The 18,214-nt window shown below is 32.2% G+C and overlaps 1 protein-coding gene across 1 annotated transcript in view; it reads right to left on the bottom strand.

Annotated features, from left to right (window-relative positions):
* LOC108914785 (putative gustatory receptor 28b) overlaps positions 1-16,286 on the bottom strand; it is a 20,719-nt gene extending 4,433 nt beyond the window's left edge. The window contains exons 1-4 of the mRNA XM_023455965.1: positions 16,187-16,286; positions 5,870-6,162; positions 3,225-3,293; positions 712-801 (exon numbers count right to left, since the gene is read on the bottom strand). Coding sequence (XP_023311733.1) covers positions 712-801; positions 3,225-3,293; positions 5,870-6,162; positions 16,187-16,286 — 552 coding nt within the window. The remainder of the gene's footprint in view (positions 1-711; positions 802-3,224; positions 3,294-5,869; positions 6,163-16,186) is intronic.
* Between the last annotated feature and the right edge of the window lie 1,928 nt (positions 16,287-18,214).

The raw sequence follows: 18,214 nt of genomic DNA, 5'->3' as shown, positions 1-18,214 counted from the left end.
TTTGTTTACAGCTGTTGATTTTGTTAGTCACATATTTGGGACCCCCCTGGCTACAGGATTATAAAGTAAAAAATGTATTAGCCGTGTTATGCCTAATGCGCATGCTCTGAAAGAATAGCCTCATACGCAGGTGAGATTTTGTTGATATGTCATCGCTGTCATCATTAGTGTATTTTCTCATCTTTTGTTTAATCTTAGTATTTTCTAGTTCTTCCAAGTATTTTTATTGTTTTTCTTGGTGCTGTGCTGTGGTGGTCTATTTATCGAGTGTTTTTTTCTTCAAGTGGTTTATTATAGACGTACTCTTAACCATAACCAAACTTTCCTTGAATGATATCCTGTTGCGAGGCTACTTCGCTTAATGCGCATGCTCAGTAACATTGATATAATTTTAATGTATTAAGTACTATGAAAGTCAATACTGTGCAATTAACTTAAATATATAAATTCTATAATTCTATTAGTTTGTCACTTGGGGTTTGAAACTTTTTAAATATTTCTAATATTGCCAGAGTATTACGATATTTAAGGTCATGACAATGAAGCCATTTTTTTGGCACTAATGTCTAAGGTACATAAGGTCGAATATCGATCTAGTAAAAAATATATATAAATATTCTTCATGACGATGTGCACTATGGGGTTGCCTATTATTTGGCGTATGTGGCGTCACTACTAAAAAGGCCCATGTGTATTCTTTTAGCTACATACTGAATATATCAACGAATAATCGATATAAAAAAAACCCAACGCAGATACTCGTATCTTCTGATGAAGCAATTGTAATGAATACATCTGAATCTGAAAGGAGAAATTGATATATTAATTGGTAAATATTTTTAAAATTATGTAGTTTACCTAGTTTTTTATTTTTTAATAAAATTAACATTTTAAAAAATATATTTTGTATTAATAAAATCCTCAAAAAAAGGTGACTTATTAAGCATACTTTTACTCACTTTTAAATAGGTGAGTAGATCATCTATTAAAAAATTAATTTCACCTTTTTTTTTGTGTTAAACCAGTTCCACACCAAAAGCTTTTCTGATCAAATTTGTACTGTAAACTATAGATATTTTTTAGAGAAATACCGTTTCACTAGCGGTTATTAAAATTCAATAACTCGTGTATTTTAACAACAGAACGTTTATAGAGGGCCATGCTATGATACGTCTTTATTTTATTATGCGAAATAAAATGATAACAGATTTTGTACCTCATGTCCGGACCTTTGTCCGGCGGTTATTGATGTTACTTGTTCAATTGAGGTACATACATACATATTGGTTTTTGAGGGAAGCAAAATTAAATTTTTGTTTCTGTCTCTATTATTAAAGTTATGAATAAAATTGATTGCTGTTTCTTATTTTTAGGCACATTAGATGAAGAAATTGAAGAGACAGTACATAAATAGTATTGAATCATGGACCAGTATTACTTATATTTATTTTCCAAACATGGATGAAAAGGTGGTATCCTGTCCCCTGGCTTCCGATCTGCGTAGTAGATAGAATCGGCGGATATGGATTCCTATTGTTTTGTCGGGAGCTGCATTTTGTGTGGATCATTTTTGAAAGCTTGATGAAATTTTTGGAAACATGGGTGAATTTGGAAAATACTGCGTACAATTCGCATAAATTCGAAAATAAAAAAATAAAAAGGCATCGCAAAACAAGTAGCAAACTTGTTAAAAAAAGGGAAGTTTTACTTTTTCAAGCAGAACCTATACCAAACGTTAAAAGTAAAAACCAGTAGAATTTAACAAGAGGGAGTTGATTCTAATGGTAGAGGATATACTACTCAAAACCGCTCTTATTAAAAATTAAAAATGGTATCGGGGGCTAAAAATGCTTTATAATACTTCATACTCCTTGTTACCGCACAGCAGGGCCGGCGGAAGGGGTGAAACAGCGAAGCAGAATGATGTTTCAGGCGGCATTTTTTTAAGGGCGGCATTTTTAAGAGTTGATTATTAACTTTTTATAAATTTCAGAAATTGAAAATTGCACAAATATCTAAAAAAAAAACATTTTTTTGACCCCGAATGTTTTTAGTGCTTTTATTAATTATTTAGAAATCAACGAGTTGAGCGAAAATTTCCTAAACATGGTAGTATCTTTAAGGATTTTGTTAACCATTCCTGTGTCTGTGGCCAGTGGAGAACGTTCTTTTTCAAAATTAAAAATTATAAAAAATTATTTACGATCAACCATGGCACAGGAACGGTTAACAGACTTAGCAAATCTTGCTATCTAGAAAGATATAACAAATAATTTGGTATACGCTGATATTATTGAAGACTTTGTTAATGAAAAATGTAGAAAAGTTGATATGTGATATGTGTTTTGACATTATTTAGTTTCTTTTTTGTTTTTATTGAATATTTTTTATTTTTGGTTTTATTGGAATATCTGTTTTATTTTTTATGATGTTTCTTATAATTTCTGTTTATTTTTTGCTAAAATATTTTTTTTATTTATTTTTGTCTATTGAAATGTTTTTTTATTTTTTATAACTTTTTATTAATAAATTTGTTATTCCAACGGGCGGTAAGCAAATATTTGCTTCACCTGCCAAATACCCTGGCGCCGGCCCTGGTTAAGTGTTAAAACGTCAAATTGTTTTGAAATAAAAATATTTATAATTCAAATAACCACGTTATCAATNTGCTGTTATTCTAACCCCACATTTTAAGAATTATTTTCACGTACTTATAAATAAAAGTAAACAATTTTATATGTAGGACTAAGCAAGTAAATGTTATAAGAATATTTACATGTGGAATTATATATAAAAAAGTTAGTATTTTCGTAGATTTCAGTACCTAAAACCTTGATGGTTTGATCGTTTTTTGCACCTGTTTATTCGTTTTACTGCGGCGTCTTTGAAAATACTCAGGTGGCATGACATAACATTCCTGTTACTTGATGAGCTTTAGATTATTCAGTTATTAAATGTTTGAAATTATTTGTCTTTGCGGGAAACATTATTTAAAGAATATGGGGCCCTTAATGAAAATTGTAGAAAAGTTGATATGTAATATGTGTAAAGATTCCGTTTTGACATTATTTAGTTTCATTTTTGTTTTTATTGAATATTTTTTATTTTTGGTTTTATTGGAATATCTGTTTTATTTTACTTATTTTTATTTTATTTTATTGTACAACTGGATTTGTAGTTTGCAGTAGTAATTAGTTACCTAGTTAATTAAAAAGTAGACTTACATGACTCTCAATTTCGATGTTATCAAGTTCATTTCGAAATTCATGTAACAGAATAGGAGTCGTATTAGCCTGAAAATATTAAGAATAATTAAACTGTGCAGTATGACAATAAAAAACATTATCATTAAACATACGAAAAATAAAATTATGTACATAATTGGTTTGATATTTTTGTGTGGTGTCATCTCTACATTTTGACTGTAGAATTGTCTCGGCCTTGATTTCCTTTAAGAAAAAAAGTAAATGTAAAAGTTGTAAATATAGAAATATCAACCAATATTTTTTAATGGCAACGACACCATGAACATTTTCATATGTATATTTTAGATAATTTTCATGGCTAATGGCTAAAACCGTCTCAAGAGTTCAACTTTCAACACCCTTTTTACATGAAAATTTCTCTGAACTTAACCGCTTCTTAAAATATCTACTTGCTGTTTTGGAACACCCTTTATAAGAATTCCTTACCAAACCAATAGCCGCTTTCTTTATCTTATCGTTTGATAATATTTGTTTACTGCATCAAATCAAAAATATTACTCCTTACAGTAGATTTTCGTCGGGTTATCAATATAACTCTGCAGACCATAGTATTTTAATTCCATGAAAATAAATTTATACAAAGTATAGAGCTGTACCTTCCAAGTTATTTATATATTTTTAATAAATATGAGATGTTTTTCCAAATCCAAGTTTTAAGTAAACTTAATTAAACTGCAATTAATTATTCAGTTTGTAGTACGTATACCTCATTGTGTGACTTATTGCTTTTCAAAGAGTAGTACGGTATTTAAAATGACAGTACGGCTAAAAAAACACTCACTCATCAGTCCGTAACAATCTGTTGCACTTTGATTTTGAAGCCAATTGCAAGACGATTGGGGAAATCAGCTGTTTCGCTTCATCGTTCGAACGCTTCGTGGTGCGCCAGAGCGTTCCTTGTCAGCAAATGTGATGCAAAGTAGGGCGCCAAGTTAACGGGAGTTAAGGGGTAATTTGCTTATTTTTGAAAGGTCGAGTAATTTTTTTTTCGATTTTCTATCTTAATTAGGCCTTCCGAATACGTGCTTAAAATTAATGACATTATGACTTAATCACACTGTATATCGTCTGGAGTTACTTATTCGTGGCATATTTTTTTATTTATTTGGGTAATTTAAAGGAAATTTAAAAAATTATCAAATAAAGTCTTGGACAATGGGATCAATCAAGGGTTATTCTTTTGAAAATAATGCCTAACCAAAAATCTCTTATTGAAAAAGCAGACAAATAAAAAGTACTAATTTAAAAATTATCATTCCAAGTTCTGATAACAAAAACAGATTGATTTGCGTAATGTCAACAAACTTATTGAAGTATGCGATTTTTTTAAATCAAATTCGTTAATCGAATAACATAAATGCATACAGGGTGCGGCATTATAGATATATCAAAAAAAGTTATTTACAAAAATTGTAGCCAACTTAAAACTGCACATTTTAATATTATTTTTTTGTTACGTATTACCAGGGTGAAACAAACATACTATTTTTTAAATGGGACACCCTATATATTATTTAAAAATGTAATTTAAGCTCATCTTTCCCAACAATATAGAGTTTAATAATGTTATACAGGGTATTTCAAAAGTTATGGTCAATTGCATACGAGAATCATTTCCATTTCAGCGTCTTGTATACCCTAAACAGAATAACTTAACAATAATTTTTTACAGGCATAACTTTTTGATATTGGTATAGTTTTACGAGAAAGTGTTTTATTATCGCACAGTTGAATATGGGCGAGCCAAAACTCGAGCACATAATTTTCTCAATTTTTTTAAATGAATCACCCTGTATTCTATGTTACAAACTGAAAATACAGTTTATGTTCTTTCATTTTTATAAAGCATTCCCTATAGCTAAAATCATTAATTTTTAATATTTACCATTTAATAATAAAAGAGAGTTTTTAAAAAAATTCCGATTACAACACGTTGGCCGTGGGCAAATGACTGTGACAAATTGTTATAAAACATTAGAAAATATCCGTTGTTAAGACGAAATTCTTATAATATTAACCAACTTGTTATAATATGAATTTTTTAAAAACTCTATTTTTGCTATTAAATGGCAAATATCTTAGAAGTTATTGATTTTAGCTATAGGGAATGCTTTATAAAAATGAAAGAACATAAAGTGTATTTTCAGTTTTTAAAATAACATACAGGGTGATTCATTTAAAAAAATTGAGAAAATTATGTGCTCGAGTTTTGGCTCGCCCTATATTCTATATTAGGAAAGTCCATTTTCATAAAATTTGACCGATCCTTTTGGCGCAAAGATTTATATCAATATTTTTTTAAACTTTTTCACAAGTGACAAAATACCTAAATTAGAGAAAAAAATAGCATTATATATCTTCACAAACAATACAGCTTCGCTCATATTGTCTGTGATGTCTTCAACAAAAATTAAATTAGATAAAATACCTATATGTATGACTGAAATAATTATGTCTATTTCTCAGGATTAGGTCTTTTAATCTCAAAATTTTCGAAACAGCATTTTTAACTGAATCCCAAGATCTAGGGACTGGCACAACTATGAACGAAACGAATTTTAAGTTTATAAATCTTAAATCGGGCATTCTATTTTTATACTCACACTTTCGCAGGTACTAGCGCAAGATCGAACTAATAAAAATATCTCCACCATCTCATCAACTAACCAAGCAATAGGGCATAAAACCATTGTCGTAGTAACATTGGGCACACTGTTAAAAAGTAGATGGTATAAATAATAACTTTGGAATAAAACATCGCCCATAGACACAGCTAAGGAACACAAGAGTTGAAAGGCGAAGGTCTTGTTTAATTCTCTCATTAGATGACACAATTTATAATGCATCCTACACAAGTGATAAAGTCTGTCAGTAACTTCTTTTATAAGTTTCACATCTACAAAGAAAGTGGAATTAAGAAACTAATTTAAAAATATCATTAACACTGTGGGTGAGATATAACCTACAGAGCATTAAATGTCATTACTACATTGAGATAATTTTTTTGGTATGGTTAGTAAGGATTCAGTAACCGTAATAAAATATCTGCATTAAATAGGCGTCTTAGTGAATTGCCCTTTTACCACAACGAAATATGTTTTACTAGAACGAACTTACTTGCAATACATAGGTAGAAAGTTTTGTTAGAAATTTTTGTTGCCCCAAGCGAGTCAACTCATTAACCCCAAGTGAGCAAATTATGACTAAACAAGTGCTTTATTTCTTTTTAGTGAATTAAATAGGAAATTTGTTACCCTAAGTAAGTCAGCTCATTAATTGTATCTGAGCAGATTCAATTACTGCTAATGAGTTAAACAATGCATATACAGCGTGTTAATTAAGTGCATAAACTTTAAGGGGTGATTCTTTCAGTGATTTTAAACCAAAAATGTTACCACCAAAACCAAATTAATAATTTTCGAGATATATAATAAAATTTTTTCTAAAATATCTTTGAAGCGTTTCATTTTATTAGAAACACAAACCATTTTTTCAAAAAAAGCTCATGGGATTTTTATGCTGGAAATTAATTAAAATTAAAATTTATGCATTTTTGTTAGAGGTAGCAATTGGTATGGCCTAGAAAAAAAATTGCGCCAATTATTTTCGCGGAGTTTACATGACTATCTTCTATTTAAAATTTTATATTTAGAAGAAAAATCCGTTGAACTTCCTTTGTGGCATGAATAGTTCTACAGTTGTGTTAGATTTAATAAAGTACTTGGTATAATTAACGAAAATTAAAAGTTATAATTCGAAAATTGTTCGTTTTTTCATATATTTATATTTGTGTGATTGCAACTACTTACCATTCAAACAAATATTCTTGTAACTGTTGGTCCTTAACAGAACTGTAATTATTTCATTTACTTTTTCAAATCTCAAGTACATGTGAGAGCTTAACATAATAAATAAATTTTGAACATAGGACTTGCCAAGTGTAGCTGTAATCAATGTAATTTTCTGCCTGATGTCAAGCTTCAATGTATTCAAAAGAAGCCCAAATTTTATCAGTACAGATAATGGAACAAAGAAAAAATAGCACCTGTTTTTCTTTTTTACGCTTCGTGTAAAGTTTTGTGGTATGTTATGCCTGAGAAAGGTAACATCAGCGGAAGCAAGAAGTGTGAGATGAGACTCCAATTTGCTTCTTAAAAGAAAGGAAAACAGTACACTTTGATAGAATTGAATTTGTAAAACGCTTATTCCCAGGAGGATAATGAATTTGTTTAAGGAGAACATTTTCTGACTTTCTATGTAAATGCTGAATATGTTATGTAACATTAAAAACATATATAATATGATCATTGCAACGAAGTAGGACCAGTGCAATGTATCCTTTATGCGATAGAATAAAAATGTTTTCTTGTGCCGTACAAGAGGAGCTTCTCCTATAATCATTCCAAAGATGTAATTCAAGTTTAAAGAACTTAAAATATTTTCTAACGCTTCTTCATGTGCAGCGTACTTATTTCGTTGGAAAATATCGCCTACCTTCATTTTGAAAATTATTTTTACAGTTTACAAAAATATCCGTCTTACTTTTTAACCTAATTTGATGATCATGATTATGCGTTTAGGAAAAGTATCAATCAGCATGATTAAATTCATTTATTATTCAAAACAAACTTACTGGAATTTATCATTTATACCAATTTGAAAACTAACAATAATAATGTACCTAATAGTATATATTATTACATAATAAGTAATGCATATACAGGGTGTTTCAAAAAGGTTATGCCAAACTTGAGGGGGTTATAGAGGACTTCGCGGAAGAAAATTTTTCTATATAGGGTGGTCCGTAAGTAATGGTCCATAGAGATATACTAGATTTTTTACTTCAAAATATTACGATTGGAGCCAATATGCCTTTAAAAAATGTTGATGACAAAAAAGATACAGGGTGTCAAAGTTGGAAATTAAAAATTGAATTTTCGTAATAATTATAATATTTTTGAGTGTATGAACGTGAAAATTTAGGGGTAGATGTTTCTGTATACGAGAAATCATAATTTGTTATATATTTCGATGTATCTTCTAGAGGGCGCCACATACGCCGTGTTTATGACGTAAATACGAGCATAATTTTTTTATCCACAACGTTAACGCTTCTTTTTTTTAAAAATCTTAAACCTACATTATTTTCGTGAAAAAATGGTATACTTGTCATTAGCTCTAGAAATTGTCCGTTTTCAAGAAAAACGCATTTCAACAATCTGCTGCATGTTTCATTACAGGAAATTTTATCGTAGTGTGCGACAATGCCAAGACAGTTTTGACAATTAGAAAAAATCATTGTGACAGTTAGCAATTATTTCAAATTGTATTTATTAATTTTTGGTAAAAATCAATTAAGTATTTAAAAGAAAATAACGAATTATGCCGAGACATAATAATTTCTCGAATTTGGAAATGAGAGATATGACGGTTGTTTATTGTCAACAAAATTTCAATGGACGTGCTGCGCAACGTGAATATTGCCGAAGATTTCCAAACAGATTGCAACCTGGTAAACGACTGTTTCAAAATCTATTCAGAAACTTAGGCGAAAGTGGTTCATTTCGTCCTAAACGTGATAATTTAGGTCGACCAAAAATGATTACGCCTGACCAGGAAGACGAAATACTAATTCGCATTGCAGATGATCCACAAACTAGTTCAAGACGATTAGCTGCAGCCACGGGAATTAATAAAACATCAATTTTAAAGACATTACATGAAGAAAAATATCATCCATATCATTTTACACCAGTTCAAAATTTATTACCTGTCGATCTTCCTTCAAGATATCAATTTGCAAGTGATATTCGGAACAAGCAGAATACTGACTATACATTTGTCAACAGAATATTGTTTACAGATGAAGCGACATTTACTCGCCGAGGTATTTTCAATTTAAGAAATAAGCATTGTTGGGAAGTTCAAAATCCTCATGTAACTCGAGAACGGCACTTTCAACATGAATTTAAGATTAATGTTTGGTGTGGGATCATTGGAAACCATTTTCTAGGTCCATATGAGTTGCCAGGAAATTTAAATGGTACAAGTTATTTAAATTTTTTAGAAAATAGCTTTGTTGATCTATTGGATGCGTTACCACTGAATTTGAGGCAAAATATGTGGTTCATGCAAGATGGCGCTCCGCCACATTTTACTCATCAAGTAAGAACATATCTAAACCAACACTTTCCTGAACGTTGGATTGGCCGTGGTAGTATATTTCCTTGGCCGCCACGTAGTCCAGACTTCAACCCTTTAGATTTTGGTGTATGGGGCACAATGAAGGAAATTGTTTATAAAAACACTATAAATACTCGCGTCCAACTTTGGCAAGAAATTAGTAATGCCTCAACTTTTTTTGATCCAATGGTATTATTTAATATTAGACGATCTTTCATAAATCGTATGGACAAGTGCATCGAGGTGAATGGTGGACATATTGAAAATTTACTTTGAAACATTTCCTATTTTTCCTTAGGTACATATTCAGTTTTTTACTTGTTAAACGCTTGATAAAATCATAGTTTTGTTTAATTAAATTTCTCCTTTAACTGGTTTTGTAAATAAAATTTATCAACTTGATAATTTGTATTTTAATGTGTACAAAGGGATAATGTTTAATTGTCAAAATTAATGTTTTCATTAGCGCACACTACGATAAAATTTCCTGTAATGAAACATGCAGCAGATTGTTGAAATGCGTTTTTCTTGAAAACGGACAATTTCTAGAGCTAATGACAAGTATACCATTTTTTCACGAAAATAATGTAGGTTTAAGATTTTTAAAAAAAAGAAGCGTTAACGTTGTGGATAAAAAAATTATGCTCGTATTTACGTCATAAACACGGCGTATGTGGCGCCCTCTAGAAGATACATCGAAATAGATAACAAATTATGATTTCTCGTATACAAAAACATCTACCCCTAAATTTTCACGTTCATACACTCAAAAATATTATAATTATTACGAAAATTCAATTTTTAATTTCCAACTTTGACACCCTGTATCTTTTTTGTTATCAACATTTTATTAAGGCATGTTGGCTCCAATCGTAATCGTATTACGATTACAATCGTAATATTTTGAAGTAAAAAATCTAGTATGTCTCTATGGACCATTACTTACGGACCACCCTGTATAAACACCTACTCGAACATGAACCGTTTTGGCCCTGGAGCAATCTATGTCCAAAAACGTAATGTTATTACGTTGACCACAAAAGGCTAAGGATAACTCAAAAATAATACATTTATAATAATTGTTCAAAACGGTTTATGGTAGATTGTTCTTTAGTTCGATGCAAAACCTCAATGACCGCTGTCCGTGCAGTTCGTGGATGTCAACTTCCTAAATCTGGTTTAAAGTTGCCTTTTTCTCTTAACTGACGATGGATTGGCGAACTTGTTGTTCGTCAAGAACTCGGCGAATCGGTAAGTTCAGCTCATCTTGCTTTGCCTTAAATAAGATGCATGTCTGCATACTCTTCGAAAGTTAATTGTTCCATTTCAACTTAGAAGCGAAATTTCGTCACAAACAAAACAAATGTGAAACACTCAATTAGGTCCGATCATTTATCGTTTTTTTGCTTCGGGGACAAAACGGTTCATTTCCGACTAGGAGTTTATATGCAAAAATTTTTTACCACGATGTCCTCTATATCCCCCTCAAGTTTGGCAACACCTTTTTGAAAGACCCTATATACAGGGTGTTCGGAAAGTCATGTCAATAATGAAGGGGCATACAGAGGAGATCAAAATAGATGTAGTACTTCATATAAATTTTTTCTTATCGGGTTTAGTTGTGGAGTTATTCGCCTTCAAAGAAAGAAGTTGGAAAAAAATTCCAATTATAACTTCTAGGTCTTTACCATGACAACAATGAAATTTGGGCAACTAAAGTAACTCATGGTAATGTTCTCTTCCAAGTTTAAACTGATATTCAATATGCCTGGATTATACAGGAGCAGACAAAATTATCCATTTAAATTACTTTTATCTTTCTTATCTTTTACAGCGTTGCCAAATTTGTAATTTTTTTTCATATTTCAATTCCTCACTCACTTTGCTTAAAAAGGGGTATACCGTATATCAGTCAATATCTTGTACTGTTTTTAAGAAAATCGAATTTTATTAACAACATATCAAAAAAGTGATACTAACATTTTTGTAAAAATCTTGGTTTCTATAGAATTAAAGAAAAGAGAACTGTTAAGTAAGATGTTCAATATGTGCACCTTGAACTTCAATGCATTTTCTGAAATTGCTCAATCACCTCTACTCTACTCGAAATAACAAGTAGTGGTGATCATTTTTAATGATGTCGGCGTATGTAATTATGATATTTAATAATTCATCCCTTCTATTTATAGGAGTTTGATAAACAATACTTTTAAGATGGCTCCACAGAAAAAATCGAGATCGGATGAAGACTGGGGACCGAGGCGAACACGGAAAAGGACTACCTCGACCTATCCATGGATCGGGAAATGTAGTATTTAAATTAGCTCTTATTGCCCTGCTAAAATGAGGTGATTCCAATAATGGGTTAAGGTGTTCTTACAGTAAATATAGGTATTTGTTCCCATTTAAAGTGTCATCAATGATATGTGGTCCCACTAAGTAGTTTCCAATTATTCCCATCCATACATTAATGATAAATTTTTGTTGGCGTTTTGTCTGAATAATAGCATGGGAATATGCAAATTCTATTTGGAAAGCGGTTAGCGTAAATCCGAACGGCTTCAGAAGCTGCAAATTCTTCAGCTAAAAGCCTTCATGACATTGAATCAATAAATGCTGTCAAAATGATTTGTGACAAATATCTAACTGCTAATTATACATACTTGGTAACAGTGATCTCAATTTCCAAAGAAACCAAAGTTTTTACAAAAATGTTAATATTTTTTAACATTTTTGATACAATACATGTATGTTATTAATAAAATTCGATTGCCTCAAAACAGTACAAGATATCGACTGATATACCTACCAGTGGCGGCCCGTGGGTTTGAATACGGGGGGGGGCATTTTGAAAAGAGGACGTATATTATAAGAGCAGGGGGGGTGTGGGGGGCGGTAGTCCACCGCTAAGCGCCGCAGGCAGGAATTTGAAGGTCATTGTGTTTTGCAAGTACCCCAAAATGAATACTGTCAGTGTGTACAGTAGGTAGGTATGTACTTAGATACAATGCGAGAAGTAAAATTCCAACGTGTGGGGGCTGAAGTGGATAATCGATCAACCAACCCAGTTAGGATATAATTATGTAGATTACTGTAATAGTTCATTCTGTATAGTTTTTGAAGTTCCTTTAAAAACTGGGCATCACTAAGATGTTTATCTAAAACGGGATCAATTTTTGCACTATAGTCTATCAGTTCTAAAAATACCCCTTTGTTTACCGAGTCACTTTTTTTATTATGTCACGAAGAGGAGGGTTACATGCACCACATAGTTTTCTCTATTTTTCTTAACTGTTTCGTTATGATTATTTATTTGTTCTGCATAAGCACTATTTAAACAAGAAGCAATATTTACTCTTCCTAAAAATAAAAAACTCACCAACTTATTTTTGTGTTTAGGAGAATTTTTGTTTCTTAATTTTGTCCGGTAAATGTTTTCGTCCAGTTTTCTTCGCCTCCTCCAAACAATAAACATACAAAACAAAAAAATCTATTTGTTTCGTCACAACCACACAACACACACACAACCACAGGTTGTTATCATAAATGTTTTTATCAAATTTGAGAATAAAAGCCGGCCTACTTTTGCACTCTTTCTGTACCTGAACTAAATTCAACACTGGCGTTGGACGTCCGTTATTTTTCAATTCGACTTTTTCCTCTAAACTTAAATTACTAATAACAAGTTTTTTTATTTCACAAACCCTAATTTTAAACTTAAACTTATAAAATATAATGTCTTAAAAAGCACCAAAGCAAAAACAAAACACGTATAACCATACTTCAGTGATACGGGTTACTGCCTCGTGGAGTCCCAAAACAAAGCGCGCGAGCCTATCGTCGCCTATCCTCTCCAGGTGCCAATTTGTCCAATCACATGTAAAAATATGCTTGCACGATGGACTCAGATTTCATAGTCCGCGATGGAGTGGGGATTGCGCGCGCGGTCAAACATAACTCTTTGGTACGATCATAGATGGCAGATGGCATTAATCTGAGCTACGTTCACGGAGTACATGCACTTTATGCAACCAACCTAACATCCAAGAGATATTGAATGCATGCTATTTAGATTTCTTATTGATTTAAATAAATACATTATTTTAAGTTTATAGTTTGAAAATATCTGGGGGGGCGGAGTCCCAGAGTCCTCCTTCACGAGCCGCCACTGAACCTACGTATACCCCTTTTTAATAAAGTGAGTGAGGAACCGAACTATGGACGAAAAATGCCGCTGTCAAAGATGTATACATTTAAATGGATAATTTCGTTTGCTGCTGTATAATCCAGGCATACTGAATATCAGTTTAAACTTAGAAATGAACATTACCATGAGTTATAACGACAAGTATTAATTGGAATTTGTTTTTCAGACTTCTTTCTTTGAAGGCGAATAACTCCACAACGAAGCCCGATAGGAAAAAAATTAATACGAAGTACTACATCTATTTGACCTCCCTTGTATACCCTTCATTTTTTACCTTTATGGATACCCTGTATATACAGGGTGATTCAATAACAATGAGAAAATCGAAAGCTGAAGATACTACACGTGAAATGGTGACTATTGGCGCAAACATGCCTTATCCGAAAGTTGATAGTTTCGGAAATACAGGGTGTTGAAAATTAAAATTTTAAATCGTTTTTTTGCAATTATTCTGAAAATATGTAGGTTAGGAACTTGAAAATTTGTGAAACTATATTTTTTTAGGCGACGAATAAGATGCGTGTTGTAATTTCAGCATTGCTCGTAGAGGGCGCTACTTACGACCAATTTTACCGAAAATTTTGTTAATAACTTTTTACCCTGTATGTCTAACATGAAACTTCATTCAAAACCTGAAAGAGCAATAATTTTTCCATTAATTGTGTATTCTTGCTTTATTTCGGTATCTCGATCAGTTTTCGAGAAAAATCGATTTAACGAACACATGTTTTGATCATACGAGAAATTAAAAGCGACAGAAACCAAATGTTTCTTCGTGTTATTACAACAATTAACAATAAAAACAAATGAAATTCGTAATAATGATTTAAAGTCAGTGTTCGAAGAATCCACCGTTGACATTTACACACTTTACACAACGTTTTCTTCGTTTAAAATAATATATTGGGATTGCGTTTGACTTCGTTGGCAGCGATTTGTATTCTTTGCCACAACTCTTCACACGAACCAACAGATTCTTCCAAATAGAAAAATGAAGAGGATTTAAGTCCAGACTTCTGGGTGGCCAAGTAAAAATGCTTCCACGGTTTGAAGAAGTTCCACTTTATATTTAAGAGACATGTGGTTCATGCACGACGGAGCTCCACCGCATTTTTCTTGGCCAGTGCGTGCGTATTTAGATGCAGTTTTTCCAAATTGCTGGATTGGCCATGTAATCATTTTTGCTTGGCCATCCAGAAGTCCGGACTTCATTCCTCTTGATATTTCTATTTCGTCTCGAATGAAATATATAGTTTACAAATAATCTATTGGCTCGTGTGAAGAATTGTGGCAAAGAATACAATTTACAAATCGCTGCCAACGAAGTCACACGCAATCCCAATATGTTGTTTCAAACTCGAAGATCTCTCAGAAAACGTGTAAAGTGTATTAGTGTCAACGGTGGATTCTTCGAACAATTACTTTAAAACATAATTACGTATTTTATTTGTTTTATTGTTAATTGTTTAATAACACGAAGAACCACTTGGTTTGTTTCGCTTTTAATTTCTCATAATATCAAAACATAGTGTTCGCTAAATCGATTTTTCTCGAAAACGGATCGAGATAACGAAATGAAACAAAGGTACATAATTAATGGGAAAATGATAGCTCTTTCAGGTTTCGAATCAAGTTTCATGCTAAATATACAGGATAAAAAGTTATTAACTAAATTTTCGGTAAACTTGGTTGTAAGTGGCGCCCTCTATTAGCAATGCTGAAATTACAACACGCATCTTATTTGTCGCCTAAAAAAATATAGTTTCACAAATTTTCAAGTTCCTAACCAACATATTTTCAGAATAATCGCAAAAAAACGATTTAAAATTTTAACTTTCAACACGCTGTATTTCCAAAACTATTAACTTTCGGATAAGGCATGTTTGCGCCAATCGTCATCATTTCACGTGTAGTATCTTCAGCTTTCGACTTTCCCATTGTTAATGAATCACCCTGTATATCAGGTGTCTCAGTTGTATTGTTCTAATGGCATATCTCCATTACCTAAAAAACTTATTTGAAATTTGGTCTGATATACACCTAAATTTCTTTAAATTGAGCCTATTAAAATTCTTTCACTTCCAGTTTAACCGGAAACGATCGTAACTTTTTAAATTTAAATGGCACCCTGTATATTTATCTTAAAATTGGGGCCTTCTCAAAAAAACAAAGTGTTTTTAAAATTGATGACATTGATGGAGGGCAAAGTGTTGGTGTTTCGGGAAGTGTGCTTAATAGTCCACATATTTCAATTTGAGAATATACAATATAAGTTAAATTAAAACAGATTCCATATATCTGATGTTGCTCCGAATTACTCTGAAAAGAAACTCAAAATTTCGATTTAAAAAAATCTTACATGACATTTTTAATAAGCAAATAAAAAGTTAAAATTTGGTACCTTAGTTTAAATATAAAAGAAAATTTATGTTTTCGAAATATAATAATTAAAATGTAAAATATCTCTTATGTTTTGCAACAAATATACAAAAACGTTATTATGGGTATGCAACAGATATAGTTAACTTACCATGACCTGATGTGCATTTCAAAATACTTCTCTTTCGTATGCGTATGGTTATAATTTCATTAACTTTTTTAAATCTCAAGCGCACATACATGAGCGTCATAATAAGTGTATGAAGTATGTAGGATTTACACAAAGTTCCTACAGTTAATATAATTTGTTGTATTACTTCAAATTCAACGAACGACAACAGTAAAATAAGTTTTACAAAATGAGAGATTGTTAAGTACATCATGTAATTTAGTTGCCCTAAATAAATTTTTCGATAAAAATTTGAATGCAACAGGTTACCATGCATTGTAAAATCCGTATCAATTTCAGCTAATATTCGAAAATATGCTACTGGGAATTTTTTATTTGTCAGTATTCCCACGAATATATTTAAAATCAGAATTGAACATATGTATGAAACATTTTTAGTGCTCAGCAGTTCCGCATTTTCATCTCTATGAATTGCCATTTGTGCTATGATATAACAAAAAGAGGCTATATAAAAAATTTGTATCAAATAAAGATACAAATTTGTCTTGATACGTTTCGGTTTCATAACGGTCGTTATATGCCAAGAAACAGAAGGTCTTATTCCTAAGACACTTCCTAATAAATAATACACTTTTACAGATGACAAGTTTTTTTGAAGTAGCTTTTCAACTGATGAGTTTTTATCTGAGACACTGTAGTTTTGCACTTTCATGATGCAAGTAAGTATGTTACCCCTTCTAAGTATATAGAAAAAATGTATAACAAGTAATGAAATATTCAGATATTTTAATAACTTTAATGGACTGTATAATCATTAATAGATATACTATGTAGATATACTATAATAATTATATATCCTTATCCTATAACCATTATAATGCCATTATGTATTTATTTAATATTTGATATGGTACACATAAGTAATTAGGTAATAATTAAGTAATTTTGCTTTGGATAAAACTAGGTAATTCTGTGATAATAAATTTCAATTTTAACTTTTAATTTAGAAAATTTTTCTTATTTTATACCTCTTGGTAGGTGCTGGATATGCTCACAAAAAGAGCTATAGAAATCAGTGTGGGGGATGCCTCCACAAGAGGAATTGCTGCAAGGGGCTGTGCGCAGGGAGGTGTTTTATCACCACTGCTGTGAAACCTAGTACTAGACAGTCTCCTATGCCACTTCAACTCGGAAGGCATCTATACCATCGCCTATGCAGATAACCTCACTATGCTGATTAGCGGAAAATTCGAAGGGATCCTTTGCCAAAGAATGCAAACAGGCCTAAGAATTATTGAAAAGTGGTGTAAGGACCATGCTCTATCAGTGAATTCCAGGAAGACGGAAACGGTCCTCTTCACGTGGAAGAGAAAACTGGGGCCAATAAAGGCACCAACTCTCCTAAACACTACGCTAAGCCTTGCATCTGATGTGAAATACCTAGGGGTTACACTCGATGCAAAGCTAACATGGAATCTTCACTTTGAAAGAAGATTAAAAAAGGCATACATATCCTGTGAGCAGTGCCGCAGAACCGTTGCCGTTGGCAAAACCTGGGGCATGAAACCAAATGTGGTTATGTGGATATACACTGCCATGGTGAGGCCAATGTTAGCCTATGGGGCTGTCGTCTGGTGGCCGAAATCCCAGCAGACGACAGCTAGACAAAAGTTCGGCCAAGTACAAAGGATTGCCTGTCTGAGCAGAACTTGAGCTATGCGTACAACACCCACCATAGCAATGGAGGCAATGCTGATATACTCTAGATCCTTGCACATCCGATATAAGTGGGTAATGGATAGGCATGCTACCGTTGTACAAACGGAGTTAGCAGGCATAACCATAGCCGCTAAAGAAATCGCCCGCAGCCCGCAGGCATACTACGGGTAAAACCATCAGAATCTACACAGATAGTAGACAAGCACTACTGACCTTACGTAATCACAAGATAATGACTAGGACAGTATGGGAATGTCATCAAGCACAGGTTGTGGCCTCGGCCTCCAACAGCATATCTGTATGCTGAGTAAAGGGACACGAGCGGTGCTA

This window comes from Anoplophora glabripennis, unplaced genomic scaffold, assembly GCF_000390285.2.
Source record: "Anoplophora glabripennis isolate ALB-LARVAE unplaced genomic scaffold, Agla_2.0 scaffold1040, whole genome shotgun sequence".
Lineage (NCBI taxonomy): Eukaryota > Metazoa > Arthropoda > Insecta > Coleoptera > Cerambycidae > Anoplophora > Anoplophora glabripennis.
The sequence above is the reverse complement of the archived record's forward strand: the minus strand, read 5'-3'. Positions and strand labels throughout refer to the sequence as shown.